The 27,870-nt window shown below is 46.2% G+C and overlaps 5 protein-coding genes across 7 annotated transcripts; 1 reads left to right on the top strand and 4 right to left on the bottom strand.

The window, feature by feature from the left end:
• Window positions 1–140: 140 nt before the first annotated feature.
• Window positions 141–4,387, bottom strand: ube2c (ubiquitin-conjugating enzyme E2C). Its single transcript, XM_058630619.1, has 7 exons — window positions 4,186–4,387; window positions 2,799–2,905; window positions 2,627–2,654; window positions 2,421–2,507; window positions 1,951–2,155; window positions 1,057–1,116; window positions 141–281 (listed from the first exon to the last, which is right to left on the bottom strand). Exons 2-7 carry the CDS (start codon window positions 2,903–2,905, stop codon window positions 244–246), a joined length of 525 nt encoding a protein of 174 aa, XP_058486602.1. The 5' UTR covers window positions 4,186–4,387; the 3' UTR covers window positions 141–243.
• A 227-nt stretch (window positions 4,388–4,614) lies between these two features.
• polr2j (RNA polymerase II subunit J) lies at window positions 4,615–5,879 on the top strand. Its single transcript, XM_058630620.1, has 3 exons — window positions 4,615–4,938; window positions 5,265–5,373; window positions 5,706–5,879. The coding sequence occupies exons 1-3, from the start codon at window positions 4,796–4,798 to the stop codon at window positions 5,805–5,807; spliced, it is 354 nt and encodes a 117-aa protein (XP_058486603.1). The 5' UTR covers window positions 4,615–4,795; the 3' UTR covers window positions 5,808–5,879.
• Window positions 5,657–9,090, bottom strand: LOC131460281 (deoxynucleotidyltransferase terminal-interacting protein 1). The gene is made up of 13 exons (XM_058630618.1): window positions 8,732–9,090; window positions 8,565–8,635; window positions 8,399–8,495; window positions 8,222–8,320; window positions 8,085–8,144; window positions 7,951–8,007; window positions 7,812–7,870; window positions 7,079–7,121; window positions 6,926–6,984; window positions 6,721–6,781; window positions 6,393–6,464; window positions 6,260–6,315; window positions 5,657–6,185 (listed from the first exon to the last, which is right to left on the bottom strand). The coding sequence occupies exons 1-13, from the start codon at window positions 8,807–8,809 to the stop codon at window positions 6,077–6,079; spliced, it is 921 nt and encodes a 306-aa protein (XP_058486601.1). The 5' UTR covers window positions 8,810–9,090; the 3' UTR covers window positions 5,657–6,076.
• A 692-nt stretch (window positions 9,091–9,782) lies between these two features.
• Window positions 9,783–18,305, bottom strand: pcif1 (phosphorylated CTD interacting factor 1). Of its 2 annotated transcripts, none has more exons than XM_058630614.1 (16): window positions 18,204–18,305; window positions 15,535–15,693; window positions 15,246–15,370; window positions 15,045–15,170; window positions 14,344–14,477; window positions 14,114–14,268; window positions 13,875–14,022; window positions 13,693–13,776; window positions 12,639–12,738; window positions 12,392–12,554; window positions 12,012–12,181; window positions 11,850–11,936; window positions 11,557–11,741; window positions 11,346–11,439; window positions 11,095–11,270; window positions 9,783–11,006 (listed from the first exon to the last, which is right to left on the bottom strand). In XM_058630614.1, exons 2-16 carry the CDS (start codon window positions 15,659–15,661, stop codon window positions 10,691–10,693), a joined length of 2,190 nt encoding a protein of 729 aa, XP_058486597.1. In that variant the 5' UTR covers window positions 15,662–15,693; window positions 18,204–18,305; the 3' UTR covers window positions 9,783–10,690. The 2 variants fall into 2 exon arrangements, with proteins under 2 accessions (XP_058486597.1, XP_058486598.1); XM_058630615.1 differs by having other exon boundaries at window positions 15,535–15,689; window positions 18,204–18,287.
• Window positions 18,306–19,000: 695 nt separating this feature from the next.
• Window positions 19,001–26,521, bottom strand: zgc:77375 (uncharacterized protein LOC402927 homolog). 2 transcript variants are annotated; one of them, XM_058630616.1, is made up of 9 exons: window positions 26,340–26,521; window positions 25,826–26,020; window positions 25,639–25,751; window positions 25,166–25,259; window positions 24,925–24,955; window positions 21,439–21,613; window positions 21,185–21,361; window positions 20,916–21,090; window positions 19,001–19,336 (listed from the first exon to the last, which is right to left on the bottom strand). In XM_058630616.1, the coding sequence occupies exons 1-9, from the start codon at window positions 26,391–26,393 to the stop codon at window positions 19,151–19,153; spliced, it is 1,200 nt and encodes a 399-aa protein (XP_058486599.1). In that variant the 5' UTR covers window positions 26,394–26,521; the 3' UTR covers window positions 19,001–19,150. The 2 variants fall into 2 exon arrangements, with proteins under 2 accessions (XP_058486599.1, XP_058486600.1); XM_058630617.1 differs by having other exon boundaries at window positions 25,826–26,017; window positions 26,340–26,520.
• Between the last annotated feature and the right edge of the window lie 1,349 nt (window positions 26,522–27,870).

Here is a 27,870-nt window from a genome sequence, read left to right as displayed (position 1 = left end):
AACGGCCTTTGATCAGACTCTGCTTTGAAGTTTACGTAAAGATGCTTAACAAAACCGCAGTGACGACTAAATCCTTTTATAATAATGTTGTTAGTTACATACAATCACTGATCAGCTGACCTGTCAATCAACCCAGTCTGTTGAATTAAGAACTTTATTGAACATAAAAATATTTTACAAACAGACAACAAAGAAGAAGAAGAAGAAGAAGAAGAAAAAGGAGAAGGAGAAGAAGAAGAAGATTCACTTCTGGAAGGTCGAGTGTAGATGAGCCTTAAAAGCTGAAAAACACACACATGGTTATTATTATTATTATTGAGTACACTTCTGATTTAACGCACACTAATGGCGTATTTCCACCAGCTCGACTCCATACAGGTTGAATCTCCACTACAAAAAAGTACCAACTTAATGTGGGCGGAGTCATCGCTGCACGGCTGAGTGAAACTCAGACACACACAGAGACTCCTGTAGATGTTGGAGATGAACCCACGTTTTTAGGATTGTTGAGTCGTTTTAACTTTATTTGTGTGTGACGTCACTTCCTGTGATGACACTCTGACCAATCACATAGTTGTGTGTGTGTATGTATGTATGCACGCACACACACACACACACACACACACACACACACACACACACACACACACACACACACACACACACACACACACACACACACACACACACACACACACACACACACACACACACACACACACACACACACACACACACACACACACACACACACACACACACACACACACACACACACACACACACACACACACACACACACACACACACACACACACACACACACACACACACACACACACACACACACACACACACACACACACACACACACACACACACACACACACACACACACACACACACCAGGTACTAAGGTAGCGGAAACGCTACTTAAACCATGCCACGGCGATGCGAGCCGGTGGAAATGCGCCATAACAGGTGAGTTCCTTGGTCTCAGAACTTAAATGTTTACATGTGTGACACACGTGACACATGTGACACACACACACACACCTTGTTGATCGTCCCACAGTTCTGCTGCAGTCGTGTTCAGTGGACTCTCGTTGTTTGGTTCTGAGGACAAAAACAACAACCTTTGATCTCTCACTCACTCACCTGGTGTCATGATGGACGACCTGTTAACAGACACATGACAAACCAGCATATCTAACTGACACGACTCCATCCAGGCACGGATGTAGCTCCGCCCCTTTGATTCTGTTGCTTCCTGGTTTATTTGCGGGCTGTGCAGCCCACAGAGCATGTACAGTCGTGTTACTCCCATAATGCCTCTGGGCTCTGTGAACGACTCGCTCGGTGCGTCCATGAACAGTGAAAGGCATGATGGGAGTACGCTACTGACGTGCGCAAGTGGATTTCATGAATACTGACGGCACGTTTGCTTCAGGCTTTAAACCACGGATTTATAAATAAATGATAATGAAAAGTAAAATGACATCATCACAGGTTAAAATGTGAAGATTAGTTTACATGTGTTATTGTTTTCTTCCATTCACTGATCACTGTCACTCAGCGATTTTACATTTTATTGTCCAGGAAAATATTGACAACATGAAGTACTTTTATGATGACTAAAAACAACTATTCCATTTTTGGTTTAAAGTTCACATTTCTAACTGGTTCAATAATATAACGCCATGCTAACCCTGCTAACAGGCCTCCTGACCTGCGCTGTGAAACCACTACAGATGGTCCAGAGCATGGCTGGTCTTCATGTCCCCCCTCTGGCCTACAAAGGTCTTCATGGGTCTGCTCTCCTAAGAGAGCCTTAGCCCCTCCCCTGAACTTTAGCCCCTCCCCTGCACCATCTCCTTCTGCACTTGGACCCACCTCATGGAAAGTTGCAGTGTCAAGATTAAGTGTTGCAGCAGGTGAAGTGGAACTTACCTCCCAGCAGGCTCTGCACTGACAGCAGGATGGAGCGGACGTCGTACAGAGCCGACCACTTGTCCTTCAGGATGTCCAGGCAGATGAAGCCCTGCTCGTCCACGTTAGGGTGAAAACACGGAGTCACGAACTTCACACGAGGAGCCTGATACGGATAGCCAGCGGGAAAATCCAGAGAGAGGCGGAACCTCAGGCCATCGTACACCTGACACACAGACAGATCATCAGAAACTACTTCATATAAATCTGAACACAACTACAATATTTCCAAAAATACACAAAAATTATTAATTCCATATATTTGGAGCTAACAGCTGTCAGTATATTGTAGAACCAGAAGACAACAGGTGGATGTCATGGTGATTGGTGCTCTCCAGGACAGTTTACTTTGTGTTGTCACCTGTGTGTGTGTGTGTGTGTGTGCGTGTGTGTGTGTGTGTGTGTGTGTGTGTGTGTGTGTGTGTACATACTGTCCCCTGAGGTCCATCAATGGTTCCAATCCATTTAAAAAGATTATCTGATTCTGGAAATGCTGAGATCCCTTTATCACCTGACATCTGAGAGACAGACAGGTCAGTGAGACACACAGACAGGTCACATACACACAGAACACACAAAATGTTTATTTGAAAATTAAGATTAAAAAAAAAAAAAGAAAAAAAAAGGATAATCTTACCATCAGAGTCATGAGCTCCTGCTGCAGACTACACACACACACACACACAGACAGACAGAGACACACACACACGTTATTAACAATTAGACTTCATATAAAAAATGATGTCTAACATTTTATTGGATGATAATTTGACTGGGTCTGGACTGAGGTCTGGACTGAGGTCTCTCACCGTTTGGACACTGAGCCTCTGGCTGCACTGCCGTTTGTCTCATTTCCTTTCAGAGAGACAGAAGACGACGAAGCTGCTGCTGGATCCATGTTCTGAGAGGAAGCCATCTGGGAGACGGACAGGTGAGAGACAGACAGGTTAGATTAGAGACAGACGGGTCAGAGACAGATTAGAGACAGACGGGTCAGAGAGATAAGAGACAGATAGGTCAGAGAGACAGATTAGAGACAGACGTGTCAGAGACAGACAGGTCAGAGAGACAGATTAGAGACGGACAGGTCAGAGACAGATTAGAGACAGACAGGTCAGAGAGACAGATTAGAGACAGACGGGTCAGAGACAGATTAGAGACAGACGGGTCAGAGACAGATTAGAGACAGACGGGTCAGAGAGACAGATTAGAGATAAACAGTTTAGAGACAAATTACAGACAGACAGGTCAGAGAGACAGATTAGAGACAGACGGGTCAGAGACAGATTAGAGACAGACGGGTCAGAGACAGATTAGAGACAGACAGGTCAGAGACAGATTAGAAACAGACAGGTCAGAGAGACAGACGTGTCAGAGACAGATTAGAGACAGACGGGTCAGAGAGACAGATTAGAGATAAACAGTTTAGAGACAAATTAAAGACAGACAGGTCAGAGACAGATTAGAGACAGACGGGTCAGAGACAGATTAGAGACAGACGGGTCAGAGACAGATTAGAGACAGACGGGTCAGAGACAGATTAGAGACAGACGTGTCAGAGACAGATTAGAGACAGACAGGTCAGAGAGACAGATTAGAGACAGACAGGTCAGAGAGACAGACGTGTCAGAGACAGATTAGAGACAGACAGGTCAGAGACAGATTAGAAACAGACAGGTCAGAGAGACAGATTAGAGACAGACAGGTCAGAGAGACAGATTAGAGACAGACGGGTCAGAGACAGATTAGAGACAGACAGGTCAGAGAGACAGATTAGAGATAAACAGTTTAGAGACAAATTAAAGACAGACAGGTCAGAGAGACAGATTAGAGACAGACAGGTCAGAGACAGATTAGAGACAGACGGGTCAGGGAGACAGGTCAGAGGCAGACGGGTCAGAGACAGTTTAGAGACAGACAGGTCAGAGAGACAGACGGGTCAGAGGCAGACGGGTCAGAGACAGATTAGAGACAGACGGGTCAGAGAGACAGAGCGGGACACAGTCCTCTCAACGTTAGCGGCTAACGTTAGCTGCTAACGTTAGCCGCTATCCATAGCCACCGCCATAAGAACTGCTTTAGCTCAGTGCTAACCAAACATTAGCTTCGTTGTTAGCCTGTTTACTGTGAAGCAGCCATTACTGAGCTGAACCGGGTTATAGAGCGGTTAAAGGCAAAGGGCAGCTGCGGACTCACCGTGTGTCTTTGGTGTTTCTGGTGTTTCTGGTGTCTCCGGTGTCTCCGCTGTCTCTGGTATCTCTGGTGTCGCTCTCTGAAAACTCCCGCCCCCTTGTTTAAACCGCGGCTGCTTCTCTGCTGCAGCCAATCAGCGCCTGACTTTTAAAAACAAACCACTTCGTCCTGACCAATGACGAGGCGAGCACTGAGAAAACCGCGCTGTGATTGGTCGGAGCGGACGAGACTGACTGGACTGTGTGAGGTGACGTCACATCGTGAAAACGACTTCTGTCTGTGTCCATGTGTCTTTGATGTCATGGCAACAGTCGCTTTGATGTGTCACGTGAACATGATGCTGAGTCACTTTAATTATCTCTCACTTTCTTTGTATTTGAGATGTTATTTTAATCGATATATTTATATTATGTATTTTATTTTAAGAAGAGACACACAGGACAGAAACACGAGGGACACACGTAGGTGTGTGACGTCACTGAAGACAACAGTCCTGTCCCCGGGAGGGGGCGCACTGTCAGACTGGGAAGGAGAACAGCAGGAGGTGGAAGTTTTATTTTGAAGCGGTGTTTCCGGTCAGCTCGCTTGTCAGCTCGCCTCGCGCTCGGAGAAGATGAACGCGCCTCCCGCCTTCGAGTCTTTTCTGCTGTTTGAAGGAGAAAAGAAGATTAGCATTAGCAAAGACACGAAGGTTCCAAACGCGTGTCTGTTTACACTGAACAAAGAAGATCACACTGTGGGCAACATCATCCGAGCGTAAGTGGCTAATAGCGAGCTAACACTCTGCTTACACACCGAACTAACACTGTGGGCAACAACATCCGAGCGTAAGAGGTTAATAGCGAGCTAACACGCCGTGCTAACACTGGGCAACATCATCCGAGAGTAAGAGGCTAACAGCGAGCGAACACTCTGCTAACACTGTGGGCAACTTCATCCGAGCGAGCTAACACAAGCACTGAGCTAACAGCATGCTAACACAACTTTGACTGTGAAAGGTTAATTGATTCGTGAACGGAAGTAGTTGATGATCGCCGGTGATTATTTGTTTTAACGTTTTAAATTGTGTGTGTGTGTGTTAGTCAGCTGTTAAAGGATCCTCAGGTTCTCTTTGCTGGTTACAAAGTTCCTCATCCACTGGAACATAAGATCGTCATCAGAGTCCAGACTACACCAGACTACAGTCCACAGGTAACACACACACCAGACTACAGTCCACAGGTAACACACACACACACCAGACTACAGTCCACAGGTAACACACACACACACCAGACTACAGTCCACAGGAAACACACACACCAGACTACAGTCCACAGGTAACACACACACCAGACTACAGTCCACAGGAAACACACACACTCCATAATAGAACATGGCACTTTACATAATGATGTCATGACTTTTCTATAATTATTAACTTGATTATCAGATGAAACTCAGAGAGAAAAAGTAGTGTAGCGTTTTTGTCAACTTCTTTTTAAAGAGGCTTTTATTTTGACATGGTGTTTTTTCTTTGACAGGAAGCATTTACAAACGCCATCACAGATCTGATCAGTGAGTTGTCTCTGCTGGAGGAACGTTTCAGAGTCGCCATCAAAGACAAACAGGAAGGAATCGAGTGACCTGGCTCCATCCCCTATGAGATCACTTCCTGCTTGTGTATTTTTAGAAATAAAGTCTGATGCCACATTCTACTGTGTGTGTGTGAGACCTGTTCATGAGTCCACAGGTGCGATGCTTTTACATTTAAAACAGTTTCCTGGTCTGAACCGGTTGAACAGATGTCAAAAAAGCATCTTTGTGTCAGACATTTTTTATATATTTTTTTTAATGGTGAAAAACAAACATGAGGAACCAATCAGAAGACATTATGGGGACATTAGGGGCAGGGTCACAGGTCAGCATCTCTCTGTGCCTCCATAGCTCTCTTCATCTTCTCCACCATCCAAGAAGGAACAGTGAACGGCTTCATCTCATCCATCTTGACATCTGGACAGTCTCTACACACACACACACAGTTACCATGGTTACTGTGGGGAGGGGTTACCGTGGAGACAGGTGATGTCACACTCACTTATACTCATCACTGTGAGACAGATCCTGGATGTCGTCTTCAATCAGCAGGTACGCCTGAAACACACACAGTAACACTAACTGCTGTCATGACATCAAACACATGACTCATGATATAAAAAAAAAAGACTCACCATTTTTCCTCCTGTCGCCCTCATGTGGTGACGCTCTGCTAACCACTGTTTGTCCTTTGCATCTGCAGCGTACTGAGACACACACAGGTCAACGGTTTAATAAAGATCACATGACTGTCGCTGTGTCTCAACCTGTCTCCTGAGAGGACAGGCAGGTCAAAGTCTTAATCATCAAAAACATTCTAAAAGTACAAATAATGTCCCTTAAATGTTTACAATAGAACTCACAACATAGAGGTATGATCGGGTCAAAGGTCAAATACACCTGGTTCAGCTTTAATACACAAATGTAAATGTGACGAATATGGGATATCGTCGTCAGGGTTACCTTGAAGAGGTCAGAGTGTTTGATGTAAATCCGTCCTCTGGTCCCGCCCATTCCCAGAGCCCTGCAGTGACACCACAGAGGTCGCAGAGGTCAACAGAAACACAATCACACACAGAGACTCTTCATGTGTTATTGTCACATTATGATCACATGATTGTCACATTATGATTGTCACGTTATGATCACATGATTATGTTCAACTCACTTGTTTGCTCTGGAGCCGAGAACAAACGTACTGCTGTCACTGAGTCTGGAGGGATCCCACTGCAACACACACATACACGCACACACAACACACACAAGTGAGCTCAGGTGGAGTGAAAGCTCAGACATGAAGGGAAAGTGACCTGTGACGCACCTTTGGCCCCTCCCTCTTCACTGGCTCAGGCTTCGGCTTTGCTCTGAACACACACACACACACACACACAGTTGGTACCACACAAAGGTCACAGGGTCACCACAGCAAAGACAAGAAAACAAACATTGCCAAACTTTGGTAACTTAGGATTCAACTTGACATTCAACCCAACTCTGGACTGTGAGGACTCTGGACTGTGAGGACTCTGGACTGTGAGAACTCTTGACTGTGAGGACCCTGGACTGGGAGAACTCTGGACTGTGAGGACTCTGGACTGTGAGGACTCTGGACTGTGAGGACCCTGGACTATGCGAAATCTGGACTGTGAGGACCCTGGACTGGGAGAACTCTGGACTGTGAGGACCCTGGACTGTGAGGACCCTGGACTGAGGACTGTTGAAGAGGACAGCACGAGCCTCCAGATGAACGTGAAAACATCGGATGACTTCAGTGCAGGAGGAGGAAGACAGTGACCAATGACTTTCTTGGTCGGCTACTGTTTACTGGTAATTATTTATTTTTGTTACAAGCCGTGTTAGAGGCACTGTCTTTCATTAAAGCCTGTGTTCATGTGTTCATATGTAGGACCCTGCAGCTCGTAGATGTGCAGCGACGTGCGGCTAATATTTAGGTGCGCTTAATAGTCCGGAAATGACGGTATTAAATATGTCACAGTTCATCTCCATGTGTCTTCACAGAGACAGTGAGAATGACGTCATCATCGGATACTCACTGAGAAAAGGTCAGAGGTCGATCAGAGGAAGCAAGCGACGCAGCAGGACGAGTCTTTCTCTGAGGACAGAAAGACAAAACGTATAGAAGTCAGGTGTCTGTCTGTCTGTCTGTACATCAGAGGTCAGAGGTCAGAGTACCTTCTTGAGCAGCGGACTTCCTCTCTGAATGTAGTCTTCATCAACAGGTCTGGACCTCTGTCAGAACCAGAAAACCAGGATCAGGGTCAGAACCAGGACATGATTATCTGATGAGTCAGTGTTCAGAACCAAACCTTGATGGTCATCTCTGGCCCCGCCTTCTTTACATCGCCCTCTGGAAACAGCTGTTTAGCCTGGTGATATAGAGACAGATGAGGTAAGAGGTCACATGACAAGGTCAGAGGTCAGAAAACAGTACAGAAGAACTCACATGTTCCAGAACGTTCCGGCAGGCGTCTTTGATCAGCTGATCGGTCTGAATGTCATCACCCACATTTTCTTTCACGTTCTGTGCTGCTTTTTCAAAGAACTGACAACACACACAAGACACCTGCTCACACCGGTTCACACCAGTTCACACCTGCTCACAAATACAATGACCTCTTACTTTCTGGTACTTCCTGAACACAGCCATGATGTCATCATTAAAGCTGGGCTGAAGCACCGCCCTCAACAAGTCCATGGACATCTGAGGATCTGTGTAACTGCACACACACACACACAGTGTAAATTGAAGTAAACCAGTTTAAATATGGTTTTGAACTGGTTCTGACCTGACGGTCATGTGAGAGCGACGTCCGCGTCTGTGGATCTGTCTGTGTTTGATCATCATGTTCCACGGGTTCTGTAACACACACACACAGAACCTCGTCACGTTCAGAACCACCGTCATCAACAACATCCGGTTAGCGGAAAGGTAAGCTAAACTTGTGGTTCTTACCGCTCCGGGTCCTCGCTCCTGCTCCTGTCCGTCCTGCTGCAACCAGTCCCTGCCTCCCTCACTGCGGTGGGCTCCCATGGTTCACACGGTTCTGGTTCTAAACACGCGGGACCGGGCAAAAACCTGCTAACGCGACTGAGTTTGGCTAGGCTAACAACAGCAGGAGCTAACACCGATGTGATGAAGAGTGACGTAATTTTAGCAGAAACACACACACACACGAACAGTGGTTCTTGTGTACAGTGTTAATAATCCGATCACCGAAAATTTACACAAACCGTTCGACGTTTGTTTCCAGGAATATTGGGTCGCTTTGTTTCCGCCGTAGCTGAACATCCGGGTGTTTCAAAATAAAAGCAAAGGAACACAAAATTAGTTTCCTTTGGGACATCCGGGCCTCATTTCAGAGGCCTCAAGAAGTACGACTTCAATACGGGGGGAGTACACAAGTACAGGAGTACACAAACACACAAACACAGGAAAACAGGAGTACAAAAACATATTAACTGCATCACAAAACTAATAACTGACACAAAAATCACTAAATTCTTCTACAACTGTGTTTAAACATAAACTTTATTTTGAAGGTGTTTATTTTTCATCACATCTGTGTAAATATAGCAGATTTATGGGATGTTTTGTCTGATTAGAGCTTAAATCAACGGTCTCTTATTGAGGACTTTGAACGGTAGAGGGCAGCGTTGAGCCTCTTGGTTACAGACGCACAGATTTAATAGAAAAGGAGAAACCGGCGAGTTCTGTCACTGGACGTCTGTCTGTCTCCTTCATCGGCTGCACACTCACACACACTCACACAGGTCTCTCTCTCTCACACACACGTGGCAAGTTAAATTCCAGAAGAATATGATGTTCAGTGTCGGATCAGAATGAAAAGATGTCAAATATCTTTTATTTCTGCTGCTCACCGTGGTCACGTTCTCCCTCCATCTAAAGACATTTCCTGATCAAAAGAAAGGTTTAATGAGAGTCTGAACAGTCAGAGAACAGTCAGAACAGAACAGCTGGAGAACAGAACAGTCGGACATCTGTCACTGGTTGAATATATTTTACTAAGCTGCAGTTCACCTGCAGACGAAGGACATATTGTTTATTTACATTCTGCAGTTGATACATTGTCATGGTTACCAGTGAACCACCAACAAACTGGAGACAAACAGGGTTACAGATGTTTACCGACAGTTGTCATGGAGACAGCGTTTGTCTGCAGTTTGTCTTCTTTGTGTTCATGCAGAGATAAAAACAGCTTTTCTACAGTTAAACTTTTGACCTTCGACCCTTTGGTTTAGTTCAAACGAAGCTTCTCTTTAAAAAAAAAGTTAAATTATTGAAATAAAAAAAACAGACAAAGATAAGGACATCACTGTACACTATCTACAGACGGCCAATCACACGAGCCATCACTGGTCCCGCCTCCAGGAAGTGGTGGTACTTTGGGGCGACTGGAAAACGTCTGTCAGTCAGTCAACATTCTAACTCCACCCACTCCCACCTCTCTGTGGATGCTCCAGCTCCTCTTGTCTGCTGAATACCCTTTCCCACAATGCACCTCTGCAGGAGCAATTGCACTGATTGGCCAAGCCATCATGAGGAGGTGGGGCCTGAGAGCAGGACGTCACTGGATAGCTGCCTTATCAACCAATCACAAATCCTCTGTGATGTCACAGAGTGAAGAGGTCTTTATTGCTGGAGCTCCTCCCTCTTTACTCTGCAAACATACCTGAGGCTCCAGATGCAGTGATGTCAGAGCCCCAACCAATCAGAAGAGTCCAGGAGAGTCAGGACGAATCAGAGTGAAGAACAGAGAGGTGGGCGTGTTGCAGGAGAAGTGGGAGGGGCTACAGGTGCTGGTGAGGAACAATCTGAACAGACAAGTTGACGACCAGAGCAAAGTAACGAGTGAAACGAAAACTGCCTGGTCACACTACAAGCTCCGCCTCCCTACACAGCGGCCATCTTGTCTTGAGGACTGCTGCCACTGTCGTTGTTGTTGTTGTTGTTGTTGCCGTCATGAATCTCTGGTGACATCACGCTGCTCTGCGTCCTATCACAGGTCATTGTGGTGGAGTCTTTGTTCTCAGGAGAGATGTGGGCGGGGCCAGGAGAGGACAAGGAGGAGGTCCGGAGTGAGGACGGGCGGAACGCCGCCGTCAACTCGGCCAGACGCTCTGGAGTCGGAGCCCACTTCGTGAAACCTGCGTTGTTCTGAAGGAAGAGGACGGCCGTGCCGTGGGCAGCGCGGTAATACATCTCATCTCTGTGAACACAGGAACACAGTATCAAAGTACATCACATCACAGCACAGGGACATCACATCACATCACAGTACTGTGTCGTATTAGTACCTTTTGCAAACGTGCTGACTTCCAGAGCGATACTCGTGTTCGTAGGCCGGGACATTCAGCTGATGACGGAGGAAACGACTTCCTTCCATGCGGGTCAGAGCTGGGGTCACGGGGTCACGCCACTCAGGAACAAAGATGATGAAGGACAAAGGCTCCGACGACTGGTCCAACAGTTCCTGATGAGACAGACCACAGTGAGCACAACTGGACCAGCACAGACCAGGTCTGACCAGCATAGAGGGGTCACTGACCTCAAAGTGCGTCACCATGGCGTCCATCAGCTCCTCACAGAACGGTGGGTTGGCTTCAAACGAGCCGCTGACCGGAGCAAAGGACAGGAAGGGCCTGAAAACACACACCCACCCACACACACACACACACACAGTGACTGCTGAGGACACAGGCCCATCATGTGATTCATCACAGACCCCGCCCCCTGACATTTCAGCAAAGCCGTCTCACCCTCTGGATCCAAAGAAGCCGTCGATGTCTGGGAAGGCGGAGCAAAACTGTTTGAAGTAGCAGTTGAGCGGCGAAGCGAAACACTCGAAGGAAACGGCAAACTGTCGATTCAACGCCTCAAACACCGTCACAGGGAGCGCCCCCTGCAGGCCTGTCCCTTCATTAGCACCACTGCCAAACATCTCCTGCACACAAACACACACACACACACACACACACACACACACACAGTGAGTGGTGCCAGTGTCACATGAGCTCAGGTACAAGCTGATTGGTGGACAGAGTCAGCTGACCTGGTATCTCTTCAGCAGGCACCAGACTCTGGACAGAAACTTCTCAAAGCGAGGGTCGTCGATACAGCTGTACCTGTACAGGAGCTCCTGTAGACACACACACGGGTCAGGGGGAGGGTGTTGAGGGAGGGGGCGTTGTCATGGGGACAGAGACACACTCACCAGTTTGCTGAAATGACCTCTGTTCACTTTGACCATTTCTCCTCTGAAGCGCAGACACGCCACGTCGTTCTCAAAGTGCAGCTCGACACGAGGGAGCGGCGGCGACGAGACAGACAGACGCGCGGGGTAACAGTAGACGAGGCGGGGCTGCTGCGGCGACGGACACGCCTCTGCACACAGATAGACAGACAGGTGAGAGAGAGACACACACCCGGGGTAACAGTAGACGAGGCGGGGCTGCTGCGGCGATGGACACGCCTCTGCACACACACGTGTGTGTTCACCTGTAGGGGGCGGGTCCTGCAGCAGGCTCAGGTGTGTGTGTTCACCTGTAGGGGGCGGGTCCTGCAGCAGGCTCAGGTGTTTGTGTGTGTGTTCACCTGTAGGGGGCGGGTCCTGCAGCAGGCTCAGGTGGGTGTGTCTCAGGCGGCGGCTGTATTCTGCTGACAGTTGGTAAATCTTGGAGCAGATTCCTTCCACTGAGTCTTTGGCGACTGCAGTGACATGAGGACCACACTGCTGCCTCAGGTGTTCCAGCCGGTCCTACACACACACACACACACACTTCTGCATATCAAGTCACATGTCAGCAGCAGAGAGGTCAATGTCAGGGTCAAAGGTCCTTACCATGTAGTCCTCTTTACTGGCAGAGTGATCTCGGCGCAGCCAGCTCATCGTGTCCTCAGCGTTCCACTTCACCACCTTCCTGCTCTCTGGACTGGCGTTCCTGTACAGGTCAAAGGTCAACATTATCTCACACACAGCAGGATGACAACTGTTTTACTTCTTTTGCCCGTAGACACGTTTGTTTTGTCTCATTTACTTTGATTTGTTGAAAATGTTTCTGTCTTGCATTTCAATGACCTATGACCTACATCAGGGGTGCTCACACTTTTTCAGCATGCGAGCTACTTATAAAATGACGGTCAAAATGATCTACCTACTACAAAAATGCAAAACATACATTTATCTATAAATATATTGAGAATTCTTTATATGTACAGTGTATGTTGATGTTCCTTGCATAACCACAAGAGCCCATATTGCACAACACAACACAATGAACTATGTACATGTTTTATCATTACCTGACTTTACTCTGTTGACTTGCACTGAATGGAATCAGCCAGCGATGCATAGTCCGGACAGTAGCGGCTGACAGCCAGCCTCAAGCACACTTCCAAATGATCAAACGCACTTCGAAAATGTCATTGTGAAAAATCCCATTCCGTATGAAAGTGATAAGTTTTTGTCTTTTTACTTGATCCAGCTCCACTCATTTTTATACTCTTTCTTAAGTTTAAGAGAAGAAACTGAGGGCTAAAAATTGGAGGTAACTCGCTAGCTATCTTGTTAGTTTTGCTGCTGCACTTACGACCGTTGTTTGTTCATGCGCAGTGACCCAAGTGTCAGAAAAAGTCAGATGTCATCTGACTGGCTGCCCTGTATATCAATCAAGTGATGGAATGGATGATAGGCTGACGTCTATTTTTTTTTAATGTTATGTGATCTACCCACACTACCTTTGCGATTGACTGGTAGATCACGGTCGATCTACTGAGCACCCCTGACCTACATCCTATGACCTATAACCTACGACCTACATCCTATGACCTATAACCTACATCATATGACCTTTAACCTACGACCTACATCCTATGACCTATAACCTATGACTTACCTGGAGTCAATCATCTTCTTTGCAGCTTCAGCATATTTGAAGAGAAGCTTCCGGGCCTCCTCCTTATACTTAATACGAGATAGTCTGAGGACACACAGAGAGACAGACAGGTCAGTCAGACCGGTGTGAGAGAGAGAGACACACAGACAGACAGACAGACAGACAGACAGACAGACCGGTACCTGATGGGGATGTCGTTCATCACTTCCCTGAACATGGACGGGGAAATAACAGGCTCACAGTCACTGGGCAGTAAAGGGTCGTGACCTTTGTCAATCACTTTCCTCTCCAGTAACCAACGGTTGAACGACTCACGGGGAGGATCAATACCTGATCAGACAGACAGGTTAGAGATAGACAGACAGGTCAGAGACAGACAGACAGGTCAGAGGACTGTGTGTGTTCAGGTGTGTGTGTTCACCTTCTCTCTGGTAACACAGCTCGTGGTAGTGTTGCCTCAGCTTGGTGACCAGTTGCGCCCTCTGCAGTTCGATCTCAGGGTGGGGGGGCAGGAGGTTGGCGGGGGCGTGTTCTCGGATCACGGCGTTGGTCTGAATGTCCAGATCCCAGTAGATCCTGAAACACAACCACAACTATAAGACTGCACAGAGCGCGTGTGCTGACGGGCAGGGGTGTGGCTTCAACACTCACACTGACGGTCTGTAGGGGGCGGGGGCTGGACTCGGGGTTGTGGGTGTGGCTGATTGCGTTTGTTTGTCTTCAGGGGCGGAGCTCCAGGGTTTGAGCCCAGGTGTGCTGGGAGAGATGGGTGTGGTTGGTTCCACCTGAAAACAGATAGTTTCCCATAATCCATAACAATCCATAAGGGGCGACATGAGAAACATACAATATTGTTGAGGACAAATGGGCTGAATTTATTTTGTATCTCTTTATAAAAACAAATAAACAGATTTGATTGAATCTTCGTCTTTCTCCTTGTGTTTGGTTTGATTCACATTGTAAATGTTAAACACAGCGACTTGTGTACCACAGACGAAGCACACAGCTTGACCTTTGACCTCTGAACACTAATATTGAACTGTCAGGTCTTGTTGAAAATGCAGCATTCAGAGTCAACTTTTGTTTTAACATGAGCCAACATTTTTAGGGGGCGGGGGGGAACGGGTAAGCGTCACCGGTCACTGTGCATGTATATACGTCAGGATTTTCAAAATAAAAGCAAGATGGTTGTATTGCATGAGCAGCATAAATACTGCCCAGGTCTGCCATAATCTATAATCCAGTCACTTACAGGTGATCCAGTCACCTGGTTTTGACATTAACATCCACACCTTATCTGACGTCACTCTGTATCTTTATGTTTTACCAGGTTAGGGTTCGCTGTCAATTACCTTTGTTCTTTTGAGGCTGTTAGGCCCCACTCCCTGCTCCTCAGAGCTCCGCCTCTTCCTCTGTCCATTGCCATGGTTGTTGTCTCCACCCTCTGCAGGAGCAGCGTTCAGACCTAAAGGATCTGACTGTACACAGACAGACATGTCAGAGAGACAGACACGTGTCCAAACAGGAAGTGATGTCAGGTGACAATGACTCACAATGACATCATGCTGACCCAGCACTGGGACCTCCCACAGGCTCTGATTGGTGAATCTGTTGAAATAATACGGACGGTTCTCCCTCCGAGACCAGCACTTAGACCAGCCCGCCTGGACCAGTTCATCTGAGACAGGTGAGACACAGGTCAGAGAAAGACAGACAGGAAAGACAGGTGAGACGGACAGACAGGAAAGACAGACAGGTCAGAGAAAGACAGACAGGTGAGATAACACAGGTCAGAGAAAGACAGACAGGTGAGACACACAGGTCAGAGAAAGACAGGTGTACCTGGAAGCTCAGGTGGTTTGGCGATTGCAGATGGAGATGGGGGTGGCCCCTGAGAGGAGGCAGAGCCAGAGGGAGACAGAATCATGGCCGCCTCCCCCTTCACCGATCCCTGGCTGTCACTGGACATTTCCGCTGCTCGTCAGAATGACATGGATCTGCCTGAACAGGAAGTGATGTCACAGACGTGAGGTTGAGAAAAGGTGAATTATGTGAATAATGACGGACTCTTCCATGATTGATCCCTGTGAATGTTTGATTGATCATTGATGACAGGTTCATTTAAACTAGACATTCATAAATGTTACTCCATTACATCATCACCATGGTTAACTCTCTAAGTAAACTTGAACTAAAACGTAAACTCTCTCTCAGAAAACTTGAACTAAAACGTAAACTAAAACGTTAACTCTCTCTCAGTAAACTTGAACTAAAACGTAAACTCTCTCTCAGAAAACTTGAACTAAAACGTAAACTAAAACGTTAACTCTCTCTCAGTAAACTTGAACTAAAACGTAAACTCTCTCAGTAAACTTGAACTAAAACGTTAACTCTCTCTCAGTAAAATTGAACTAAAACGTAAACTCTCTCTCAGTAAACTTGAACTAAAACGTAAACTCTCTCTCAGTAAACTTGAACGAAAACGTAAACTAAAACGTAAACTCTCTCTCAGTAAACTTGAACTAAAACGTAAACTCTCTCTCAGTAAACTTAAACTCTCTCTCAGTAAACTTAAATTAAAACTTAAACTGTCTCAGTAAACTTAAATAAAACTTAAACTGTCTCAGTAAACTTAAATTAAAATTAAAGGGGACATATTATGCAAAATCAACTTTTTAACCATTTTAATACTTATATTTGGGACTCTGGAGGCCCTACCAGTCGCCAAAGTGTGGAAAAAGAATACTCAGTCATGTTTTCGTGGTCCTCCTAAGTGTAAGTATAGGCGATAAAACACTCGATGTTGAATTCCCTGCGCTTATGACGGCAGCATGCGCATTTCACCGCGAATGTTGCCACCCCACCAGTAAGTTTACCTCGAGAGCTCCACCTTAGCTCCACCTTGTCCCTATGAAATGCGAGAGTGCAGGCGAGGGAGGAAGAGCGGTATTATGTCAACGCGGAGGGACAAGTGTGCTGTTGGTGGCTGCACAGTGGAGCACAGTGTTTTACACAAACTTCCAGCCTTAGAGGATTTTATATGTGAAGCTAATGTGTCGGATAAAGTCAGCAAACGTGTGTTTGTGTGTTCGCACCACTTCACATCAGACTGCGGCCAGCGGTCGCCGTATTTAGTCAGCGACCGTATTTCACCTACGTACAAACACACACATTGTTAAGAAAAGGTCACATAGAGCTCATAACTGACCATTCTGACACGTCCTAATTAAATTTGTTCAGTACGTCCTCCATGACCGGAGCACAGACTCTGTCTGACACAGTCACATACAGCGGCAGTTTATGTGCTGTTTTCCGTGCACACTGCCATGTTGATATTGTCAGAGAACTAGTGGAGGGAGGGGGGGAGGAATGGAACAGGAGCTGAGCGAGTGAGCGCTGTAAAGAGGACAAATCAGAAACCCCCTGGAAGAAGTGGGTGTGTGTTTGCCTGTGTCTCATTTGCATATAAAGGGACCATGAACTAAACCAAGCGTTCTGAAAGGGGCGGGTTTAGCAGGGTTATTGAACTGCTATGGTGCTTCATCTTTATGGTATTTTGACCAAAGCATGTCACGGACATGTTCATTAGGACACCAGGGAACTATTTTAATTGGGGAAATAGGGTATAATATGTCTCCTTTAAACTGTCTCAGTAAACTTAAATTAAAACTTAAAATCTCCCAGTAAACTTAAACTGTCTCAGTAAACTTAAATAAAACTTAAACTCGCCCTCTCAGTGAGAGTTAACTCAAAGTTAACTCAGCATTAACAGATCAAACAGCTCTTTATTTACTTTCTTCTGTGGTGACTTTAGCGACACCTACTGTTTATCTTCATATTCACCACAGTGAGCACACACCCACACACATAAACCCGGGTCGTTCGGTGTAAACATGACTTGACACGGTCTCACATTGACACGTGACAAAGTCCAGACTAAAACTCATTCTAGTCTCAGTTTCAACAAAGTTCGGATTATCGACCAAAGCGGATTCGTCGCGTGCGAGTTTGTGTTCTAAACGGCTCTCTAGCAGAAGAGCGCCATGGTTACACGCATGCGCACTGGCAGCTTCTCCAACAAACACGAAGGAAAGAGGGAGGGAAGAAGGGGGGAACGAGGGGGAGGAGGGGAGCAACAAAAGGCTGCGGCTGCTCCTCCGGAGCCCGGGCTTCACTCTCGAGCTCGGCAGCGTCCGGTGTCGATGCTACACGGACCCAAACTGCGCTAAAGTGGTTTAAACCCACGCACCGTGAATCGAGACGCCGTTCACTCCGCCGTTAACGGCCATTTCACGCGCCCGCACGAGACAACAGCTGCTGTTTAGGCGCCACTTCTCTCACAAGATGGCGGACACGCCCCTGCCACAGCGCAGAGCGTCCTGCACAACATTTCGTCTCCGCTCTACGAAAGCAGACTCTCTGCGCGCCACAAACCCGGTTTATCGGCAGCCCGGGACCTTCCGCCGTACCTGGGTTCGGTCGGTTCGGCTCTGCGGGCCGCGTGTTCTTACCTTCACCGATTTAATTCCGGACAGTTGAGATTCTGTGCGCTTATTTCGGGTGCTCCGCTCCGCTCCCTCCCCGCCTGCTCAGACATCTTTACAGGGTCCCGGGCTGAGCCAGTGCGCACGCGCAGCGGATTTACGGCTTCCGGTTCTCCAGTGTCCTCTTCCCTCCGCCATTTTGAGAAGGTCATCTGTGTTTGAATCAAAACAAAGAAGCACGTTGTATATTGACATGGTTTGTTTATTTGTTTTAAAAGAAAACACAACAAATCAAATGAAATGTATCGGTAATTCATCATAATCATCATCATTACATCATCACTTCATCAAGACATCATTTCTAAAGAAGATCTGAGGGACATTTTTGTCCTCTGTGTATAAAAGTCCAGCGTCCTTATGTTTAGATTTTCTTCGGCACTGTTTCTGTACTTTCAATATTAGTTTTTATGATTATTTTCAGAGCAGCTGTTCTCTTCCAGTACTCTGTTTTTCAAATGTGTTTCTTTTGCTTTAGTTTTATGACTCAAACATTTTCTAATGTCTTAAATTAAAGTTCCTTGAATTGAGAGTTGTGGATGTGATATATGATGGATTTCTCTCTGTGTCACTAACGCAACATAATATTTCATCCACAACTTTGAATGAGCTCCTGAAATTCAGAGATATTAAAGCGCAGCATCAAAAGGTCAAAGGTCATGTGACTTAATAACATTTGAAGTATTACACTACATTACATGTCATTTAGCAGATGCTTTTATCCAAAGCGACTTGCAATAAGGTAGATGTGGAAAAGAAATACAATGTTTGTTTTTAAACTTTATTAAAGAACATTTTCATACATGAGTGAAATAAATGTTAGTTTTATGATCTTTGTTATTAGTTTCACACGTGTATTATTCAGTTAAAGGATATTATACTTTCGATTCAATCTATATATCAAAGAGGGTCAGAGGTCAGAGTGAGGCCTCTCCCTGCAGCAGCAGGTCCACAGCTGCCTCCACATCCACTACCACATGACTCGGTTCCACCAGATCCGGCTCCAGGACCAGGTCTCTGTGACCATGGAACACGGTCTCTGACACAAGGCTGATCCTGTCGCTCGGCAGCGGAGAGCGAGGGTTAAAGACACCTGTGCACACCTGAGGACAGTGAGACAGGCACATGTGAGACACCTAAGGACAGTGAGACAGGCACATGTGAGACACCTGAGGACATTGAGACAGGCACATGAGGACAGTGAGACAGGCACATGAGAGACACCTGAGGTCAGTGAGACATGCACATGTGAGACCCCTGAGGACAGTGAGACAAGCACATGAGAGACACCAGAGGACAGTGAGACAGGCACATGTTAGACACCTGAGGACAGTGAGACAGACACATGTAAGACATGAGAGACAGACACCGGAGGACAGTGAGACAGACACATATGAGACACCTGAGGAAAGTGAGACAGGCACATGTGAGACAGTGAGACAGGCACATGAGAGAAACCAGAGGACAGTGAGACAGACACATGTGAGACATGAGACACCTGAGGACAGTGAGACAGGCACATGTTAGACACCTGAGGACAGTGAGACAGACACATGTAAGACATGAGAGACAGACACCGGAGGACAGTGAGACAGACACATATGAGACACCTGAGGAAAGTGAGACAGGCACATGTGAGACAGTGAGACAGGCACATGCGAGAAACCTGAGGTCAGTGAGACAGACACATGTGAGACATGAGACACCTGAGGACAGTGAGACAGGCACATGAGAGACACCCAAGGACAATGAGACAGACACATGTGAGACATGAGACACCTGAGGACAGTGAGACAGGCACATGAGAGACACCCAAGGACAGTGAGACATGAGACATCTGAGGACAGTGAGACAGGCACATATGAGACACCTGAGGACAGTGAGACAGGCACATGAGAGACACCTGAGGACAGTGAGACAGGCACATGAGAGACACCTGAGGACAGTGAGACAGGCACATGTGAGACATCAGACACCTGAGGAAAGTGAGACAGGCACATGAGATACACCCAAGGACAGTGAGACAGACACAAGGGAGACATCAGACACCTGAGAGACAGACATCTGAGGACAGTGAGACAGGCACATGTGAGACACCTGAGGACAGTGAGACAGACATGAGACATCTGAGGACAGTGAGACAGACACATGTGAGACATGAGACACCTGAGAGACAGAAACCTGAGGACAGTGAGACAGGCACATGAGAGACAAGAGACACCAGAGGACAGTGAGACAAGCACATGAGCAACATGATACATCTGAGGAGATTGAGACAGGCACATGAGAGACCTGAGACACCTGAGAGACAGACATCTGAGGACAGTGAGACAGGCACATGAGAGACATGATACACCTGAAGAGCGTGAGACAGGCACATGAGAGACCTGAGGACAGTGAGACAGGCATATGAGAGACAGTCACATGACAGACAGATAAATGAGAGACAGTCACATGACAGACAGACATGAGAGAAAGTCAAATGACAGACAGACACATGAGAAACATGAGAGACAGACACATGAGAGATAGACACATGAAACACATGAGAGACAGTCACATGAGAGACAGACACATGAGATACAGACACATGACTGACAGGACAGTGTCAAAGATGGAGTACAGTTGTTTTATTACAGTCTAAATACTACGTAGTGTTGTTTTAAAGATACCAGTACACACCAGTATGGAGCGACACTGAGTAGCAGTCGACATCAGCTCCTCCTCCGGCAGAGCAACAGTCACCTGACCACCCGTTCCCTGGGCAACCAGCCTGGTGGTAACGGTGTCAGCATGCTGCTGAGCCAAGTGACGGTTGTACAGGTTAGCACCGTAGACGTCTGTCATCAGGTTATCACTGCACCACAGGGACATGTTTGGTTACTTTGGTTACAAACAGGTGGGTTAATGACAGTGTTGCCATGGTTACACACAGGTGGGTTCATGTTTACCCGATGGCATAGATGGTTGTGATAGTGCGGTTGTGGTTCTGCTGACGCAGCAAGTGTTCTGCGTACTGGTACGTGAGCAGACCGGGTTTTCCCAGCAGCGCCTGGTACTGCAGCTCACGACCCGTCAGCTTCCTGTAGACGGACTCCAGACATAGCAAGAACATCCCGTGACCAAACCTACAACAACACAACACGGTCAACTTCAACACAGAATCCGTTCTGTTAACAGACCAATGTGTCGTGGTGTGGTTTACCGTGGAGAAGGGGCCTCGGCCATCCACATTAGGTCCATGTTACAGGCGAGAACCGGCAGCTGAGTTGACGGCTGAGTGTCGTACTCACAACCAGGATTCCCATTGGTCAAGAGCACGTCAATCAACAGCTGCAGGTTGGTCTCCCATCTGATTGGCTCCCCGAACAGTATGATTGCTATGGCAACGCCAAAGTCGTCAACAAAACGCAGACAACACAAAACAGTAGTTTTTGTTGTGTAGTTTAGATGTTGTTGTGTTAGGATCCTCTTGGCCATGAATATGCTGGTCAAGTCAGCTGAAATCGAGTGCAGAGGTCCGCTCACAAAGTCTGGAGTCCGCCAGCCCCCCATCAGAGCCCTTATAGATGACCTGACAGTTAAGTTACAACAATGTCAGTGCCAGGGTGCCGCTGGATCCTTCAGGGCATGAAGATTAACACTTGGGCTCGGATGTGTTTCAAGCCTGCAAAATCCAGGTCCCTGGTGATCCAGAGAGTGAAAGTGACTGACAAGTTCTGCTTCTCTCTGGACAGCACCCAGATTCCATCGGTCAGGAGAAACCCATCAAGAGCCTCAGCAAGACTTTTGATTGCACCCTGAAGGATACTGCATCCATTGAGGCATGGCTGACAGCAGTGGACAAGTCGGGTCTGCCTGGTAAATTCAAGGCTTGGATTTACCATCACTGTGTTCTCCCCAGGATTCTGTGGCCCCTGCTTGTGTACAAGTTCCCAATAACAGCAGTAGAGGGCTTTGAGAAGAGGATCAGTCGTCACCTCCGTAGATGACTGGGCCTGCCGCGAAGCCTGAGCAGCATTGCTCTGTAGGGGCAGAACAACAGGCCGAAGCTCCCCATTAGCACCCTGAATGAGGAGTTAATGGTTACCTGTGCAAGAGAGGTGCTGCAGTACAGGGAATCCAGTGACCCGAAAGTCTCCCAGGCTGTGTGATGAGGATATGCTCTAGCATATCCTGCCCAAAAGCCCTGGGAGAAGGACGCTACACTTGGCGCCACGACCAGGTGCTGAAGGTGATAGCAAAAACCTTCACCAGCATAACCCAGAACAAGCCTTTCTGACCAGCAAGGCAGGCAATTGCTTTTGTCAGAGTAGGTGGGAAACCTAAGCCCCAGCCAAGGGGAGAGTGGGACCCCTTGTGTGGGAACCACACCGGATTGGCAGATGAAGGCCGACCTGGGGAAGCCTGTCGAAACCACCCTGAGACCAGACATAGTTCTGTTCTCAGATTCACTAAAACAGGTGTTCCTACTGGAGCTGACAGTTCCCTGGGACAAGTGCATGGACTAGGCTAACGAGAGAAATAGCCAACTTAGTGGAGGAGTGCCGCAGACGGCTGTGGTGTGCGTATGTGTGTCAATAAAGGTGGGCTGTAGAGGCTTCACAGCCTGCTTGGCATCACAGGTGCATCCCAGAGAAAGGCCATCAAATCCACCACAGAGGCAGCTGAGAAGGCCTCTAGATGGCTGTGGATCAAGACGAGCGATCCGTGGGTCCACAGGTTAGGCCTTGATCACCCAGGGGTCGCCTGGGTAAGGGTGTATGATGTTGAAAGACCTTAAACACCCAATGACCCCAGGTTCCACAACTACTGTTGTGTAGAGGTTGTTGTGTAGTTTAGAGGTTGTTGTGTAGTTTAGTGGTTGTTGTGTAGTTCAGAGGATGTTGTGTAGTTTAGTGGTTGTGTAGTTTAGAGGTTGTTGTGTAGTTTAGTGGTTGTTGTGTAGGTCAGAGGATGTTGTGTAGTTTAGTGGTTTTGTAGTTTAGAGGTTGTAGTGTAGTTTAGTGGTTGTTGTGTAGTTTAGAGGTGGTTGTGTAGTTTAGAGGTGGTTGGGAAGTTTAGAGGTTGTTGTGTAGTTTAGAGGTTGTTGTATAGTTAAGATGTTGTTGTGTAGTTAAGATGTTGTTGTGTAGCTTAGAGGTTGTTTAGTTTATTGGTTGTTGTGTAGTTTAGATGTTGTGTAGTTTAGATGTGTAGTTTGGTGGTTGTTGTGTAGTTTAGATGTTGTGTAGTTTAGTGGTTGTTGTGTAGCGTTAGAGATTGTTGTGTCGTTTAGAGGTTGTGTAGTTAAGTGGTTGTTGTGTAGGATTAGAGATTGTTGTGTAGTTTAGAGGTTGTTGTGTAGTTTAGTGGTTGTTGTGTAGGGTTAGAGATTGTTGTGTAGTTTAGAGGTTGTTGTGTAGTTTAGTGGTTGTGTAGTTTAGAGGTTGTTGTGTAGTTAAGTGGTTGTGTAGTTTAGAGGTTGTTCTGTAGTTTAGAGGTTGTTGTGTAGTTTAGTGGTTGTTGTGTAGTTTAGTGGTTGTTGTGTAGGGTTAGAGATTGTTGTGTAGTTTAGAGGTTGTTGTGTAGTTTAGAGGTTGTTGTGTAGTTTAGTGGTTGTGTAGTTTAGAGGTTGTTGTGTAGTTTAGAGGTTGTTGTGTAGTTTAGTGGTTGTGTAGTTTAGAGGTTGTTCTGTAGTTTAGAGGTTGTTGTGTAGTTTAGTGGTTGTGTAGTTTAGTGGTTGTTGTGTAGTTAGAAGGTTGCTGTGTAGTTAAAAGGTTGCTGTGTAGTTTAAGAGGTTGCTGTGTAGTTAAGAGGTTGCTGTGTAGTTTAGAGGTTGTTGTGTAGTTTAGTGGTTGTTGTGAAGTTTAGAGGTTGTTGTGTAGTTTAGAGGTTGTTATGTAGTTTAGTGGTTGTTGTGTAGTTTAGTGGTTGTTGTGTGTAGTTTTGTGGTTGTTGTGTAGTTTAGATGTTGTGTAGTTTAGTGGTTGTTGTGTAGTTTAGATGTTGTGTAGTTTTACGGTTGTTGTGTAGGGTTAGAGATTGTTGTGTAGTTTAGAGGTTGTTGTGTAGTTTAGTGGTTATTGTGAAGTTCAGTGGTTGTGTAGTTTAGAGGTTGTTGTGTAGTTTAGTGGTTATTGTGTAATGTAGAGTTTGTTGTGTTTAGAGGTTGTTGTGTAGTTTAGATGTTGTGTAGTTAAGTGGTTGTTGTGTATGGTTAGAGGTTGTTGTGTAGGGTTAGAGATTGTTGTGTAGTTTAGAGGTTGTTGTGTAGTTTAGTGGTTATTGTGAAGTTTAGTGGTTGTGAAGTTTAGAGGTTGTTGTGTAGTTTAGTGGTTATTGTGTAATTACATTACATTACATGTCATTTAGCAGACGCTTTTATCGAAAGCAACTTACAATAAGTGAATTTAAACATTTGGGTACAAATAAGAGCTAGAAGTAAGAAAGAGCTTCAAGTAAGCCAAACTATGAAGTGCTAGTCATAAGTGCGATGTATGTATGTAGTTTAGAAGTTGTGTAGTTTAGAGGTTGTTGTGTAGTTTAGTGGTTGTTGTGTAGTTTAGATGTTGTGTAGTTTAGTGGTTGTTGTGAAGTTTAGAGATTGTTGTGTAGTTCAGTGGTTGTTGTGTAGGGTTAGAGATTGTTGTGTAGTTTAGTGGTTGTGTAGTTTAGAGGTTGTTGTGTAGTTTAGAGGTTGTGTAGTTACCTTGTATTTTTGGAAGCGTTTGCAGAGTCGACTGAAACAGAACAAACACGTGAATCAAACACTGATGTCATCACAATTTTAAACAAACAAACAAACACATCAACCACGTCACTGACGTCTGCAGCTAACAACTAAAGACTGCAGTTAACAGCAGCTAAGAGCTAAAGACTGCAGCAAACAGCAGTTAACAGCTAAAGACTGCAGCTAACAGCTAACGATGCTAAATGAGAGCAGTGCTCACAGGAAGTGTTGGCCTCCTATTATGATCCACCATGTCCAGCAGGGGGCGATGTTCTCTGAGCTGCTCGATGGTCACCACCTTTTTAAAACCTAAACTGATGTGTGTGAGTGGTTAAGAATAATATGAAAACATGAACAGTGATGGAATCAACATGAATAAATGAAATAATGAAAGAAAGAAATAATGAATAAATTACATAATTAATTAATGAATGAAAGAAACAATGAATGAATTAATTATTTCATTCATTCATTATTATTTAATTAAATAATGAATGAATGACTAAGATAATGTATGAAACAATGAATGAATGAATTAAATAATTAATGAATGAAAGAAACAATGAATGAAAGAAACAATGAATGAATAAATGAATGAATGAATGAATTAATTAATAAAATAATGAATGAATGAAAGAGTTAATGAATTAATTAATTAATTAATGAATAAATGATGTGTGTTTTAAAGGATACGTGTTAGCGATGTCCACCACTGGACCTTGTCCCGACACGAGGACGCATTTATCATGAAACGTCTTCAGCATTTGCAAAGGACTGTGGGAAAGAACCACCTGCTCTGGGGCGATCTACAATGAGATAGAAAGAGGTCACATGTCAGGGTCCGTCCAATCAAAACAAATGTGTCCTCCACCTGTCCTACCTGGACATCAAGCAGGTGAGACAGCTGCTGGGCTTTTTGGTGTCTCTGACAACTTCCTGCATTGGTGACAAAGACGACAGGAAACAGGAAGTTGTTGTTTGGGTCCAGAAGCTTCCGTAACGCTCGCTGAGCAGCGGGAATGACCGAGCGTCCACGAAGCAGGACGCCGTCCACGTCAAAGAGGACGCCGGTCTGCTGAGACAAAAGACCAATCTGACTAATGAGTAACTAAAGAGAGGAAAGTAATCTGATTACACATACAACAACAAAGAAACAACACGCACAAACAGACACACAAAGAAAAAACACACAACAACAAAGAAAAAACACACACACACACACACAAAGAAACAACACACACACATAAAGAAACAACACACACACACAGATACATAAAGAAACAACACACACAGAAGCAACACACAACAACAAGGAAACAACACACACAGAAGTTATAAGTCAGTTATAAGAAACAACACACACACAGACACACAAAGAAACAACACACACTGACCTGTGAGGTTGACATGTGTCGAAGTGTCTTGTGTAAAATTCCTCGACAAAACATGACGACAGTCGCTAACACTCTCTCTCTCTTTCACACACACTCTCTCTCTCACACACACTCTCTCTCTTTCACACACACTCTCTCTCTTACACACACACTCTCTCTCTCTTACACACACACAGTTAGTGTTTCTGCTGTTCATTTATACAGACACAGCTGTGACATCATCAAGGGGAGGAGCTACAGCAGTGCCATATTTCTCACTGTGTATAATTACAAGCTGAGTGGGCGTAGTCTGGTGACATGGTCCGTCCACCTGTCCTTCTGTGTGTCCATCTGTCCTCCTGTGTCTCATAACTGTGAACAGTCTACTTTCATTTTGTCTGGAGAAGAAATAAAACACACAGACACACTCTGTCAGACACACACAAACTAACACACACACACACACAGATGAGTTGTGGCTGACTTGAGTTTCCTGTCACATGATGACATCATCACATGCAGCGTTCAGTTGTTAATCAGCCAATCACATGACATGACAGCAGCTGACACCAATCAACCAATCAGCTGTGTGTGTGTGTGTGTGTGTGTGTGTGTGTGTGTGAGAGAGAGAGAGAGAGACAGAGAGAGAGAGCGTGTGTGAGAGAGAGCGAGAGAGCGTATGTGAGTGTGAGAGAGAGAGCGTGTGAGAGAGAGCGAGAGAGCGTGTGTGTGTGTGTGAGAGAGAGAGAGAGAGAGAGAGAGAGCGTGTGTGAGTGTGAGAGAGAGAGAGCGTGTGTGAGAGAGAGAGAGCGTGTGTGAGTGTGAGAGAGAGCGTGTGTGTGTGAGAGAGAGAGAGCATGTGTGAGTGTGAGAGAGAGAGAGCGTGTGTGAGTGTGAGAGAGCGCGCGTGAGTGTGAGAGAGAGAGCGTGTGTGAGTGTGAGAGAGAGAGAGACAGAGCGAGAGCGTGTGTGAGAGAGAGACAGAGAGAGAGCGTGTGTGAGAGAGAGAGAGACAGAGAGAGAGCGTGTGTGTGTGTGAGAGAGAGAGACCGTGTGTGTGTGTGAGAGAGAGAGAGAGAGCCTGTGTGAGTGTGAGAGAGAGAGCGTGTGAGTGTGGGAGAGAGAGCGTGTGTGTGTGAGAGAGAGAGCATGTGTGTGTGTGTGAGAGAAAGAGAAAGAGCGTGTGTGCGTGTGTGTGTAAGAGAACGTGTGTGTGTGAGATAGAAAGAGCGTGTGTGAGAGAGAGAGCGTGTGTGAGAGAGAGCGTGTGTGTGTGAGAGAGAGCGTGTATGTGAGAGAGAGAGTGTATGTGAGAGAGAGAGAGAGCGTGTGTGAGAGAGAGCGTGTATGTGATAGAGAGAGCATGTCTGTGTGAGAGAGAGAGTGTGTGTGAGTGTGAGAGCGAGAGAGCGAGTGAGTGAGAGAGAGAGAGCGAGTGAGTGTGAGAGAGAGAGCGTGTGTGTGAGAGAGAGAGCATGTGTGTGTGTGAGAGAGAGACCGTGTGTGTGTGAGAGAGAGAGAGCGTGTGAGTGTGAGAGAGAGAGCGTGTGAG

The sequence above is a fragment of the Solea solea genome, chromosome 6, assembly GCF_958295425.1.
Source record: "Solea solea chromosome 6, fSolSol10.1, whole genome shotgun sequence".
In the NCBI taxonomy this organism is placed as follows: domain Eukaryota; kingdom Metazoa; phylum Chordata; class Actinopteri; order Pleuronectiformes; family Soleidae; genus Solea; species Solea solea.
The sequence above is the reverse complement of the archived record's forward strand: the minus strand, read 5'-3'. Positions and strand labels throughout refer to the sequence as shown.

Excerpts from the sequence above, each read along its gene's own strand:
- ube2c (XM_058630619.1), bottom strand. The coding sequence starts at position 2,905 with ATGGCTTCCTCTCAGAACATGGATCCAGCAGCAGCTTCGTCGTCTTCT. Across the intron at positions 2,655-2,798 it reads AGAGGCTCAGTGTCCAAACG|TCTGCAGCAGGAGCTCATGA; the intron begins GTGAGAGACCTC and ends GTGTGTGTGTAG. Across the intron at positions 282-1,056 it reads ACTGTGGGACGATCAACAAG|CTTTTAAGGCTCATCTACAC; the intron begins GTGTGTGTGTGT and ends TGTGTTTTTCAG.
- polr2j (XM_058630620.1), top strand. The coding sequence starts at position 4,796 with ATGAACGCGCCTCCCGCCTTCGAGTCTTTTCTGCTGTTTGAAGGAGAA. Across the intron at positions 4,939-5,264 it reads GTGGGCAACATCATCCGAGC|TCAGCTGTTAAAGGATCCTC; the intron begins GTAAGTGGCTAA and ends TGTGTGTGTTAG. Across the intron at positions 5,374-5,705 it reads CACCAGACTACAGTCCACAG|GAAGCATTTACAAACGCCAT; the intron begins GTAACACACACA and ends TTTCTTTGACAG.
- LOC131460281 (XM_058630618.1), bottom strand. The coding sequence starts at position 8,809 with ATGGGAGCCCACCGCAGTGAGGGAGGCAGGGACTGGTTGCAGCAGGAC. Across the intron at positions 7,122-7,811 it reads CGACCTCTGACCTTTTCTCA|AGCAAAGCCGAAGCCTGAGC; the intron begins GTGAGTATCCGA and ends GTGTGTGTTCAG. Across the intron at positions 6,782-6,925 it reads CTCGGCTCCAGAGCAAACAA|GGCTCTGGGAATGGGCGGGA; the intron begins GTGAGTTGAACA and ends GTGTCACTGCAG.
- pcif1 (XM_058630614.1), bottom strand. The coding sequence starts at position 15,661 with ATGTCCAGTGACAGCCAGGGATCGGTGAAGGGGGAGGCGGCCATGATT. Across the intron at positions 14,478-15,044 it reads ACAGCCTCAAAAGAACAAAG|GTGGAACCAACCACACCCAT; the intron begins GTAATTGACAGC and ends ATCTGTTTTCAG. Across the intron at positions 12,555-12,638 it reads CCAGTAAAGAGGACTACATG|GACCGGCTGGAACACCTGAG; the intron begins GTAAGGACCTTT and ends GTGTGTGTGTAG.
- zgc:77375 (XM_058630616.1), bottom strand. The coding sequence starts at position 26,393 with ATGTTTTGTCGAGGAATTTTACACAAGACACTTCGACACATGTCAACC. Across the intron at positions 24,956-25,165 it reads ATAGGAGGCCAACACTTCCT|TCGACTCTGCAAACGCTTCC; the intron begins GTGAGCACTGCT and ends GTTCTGTTTCAG. Across the intron at positions 21,091-21,184 it reads ACAACCATCTATGCCATCGG|TGATAACCTGATGACAGACG; the intron begins GTAAACATGAAC and ends CCTGTGGTGCAG.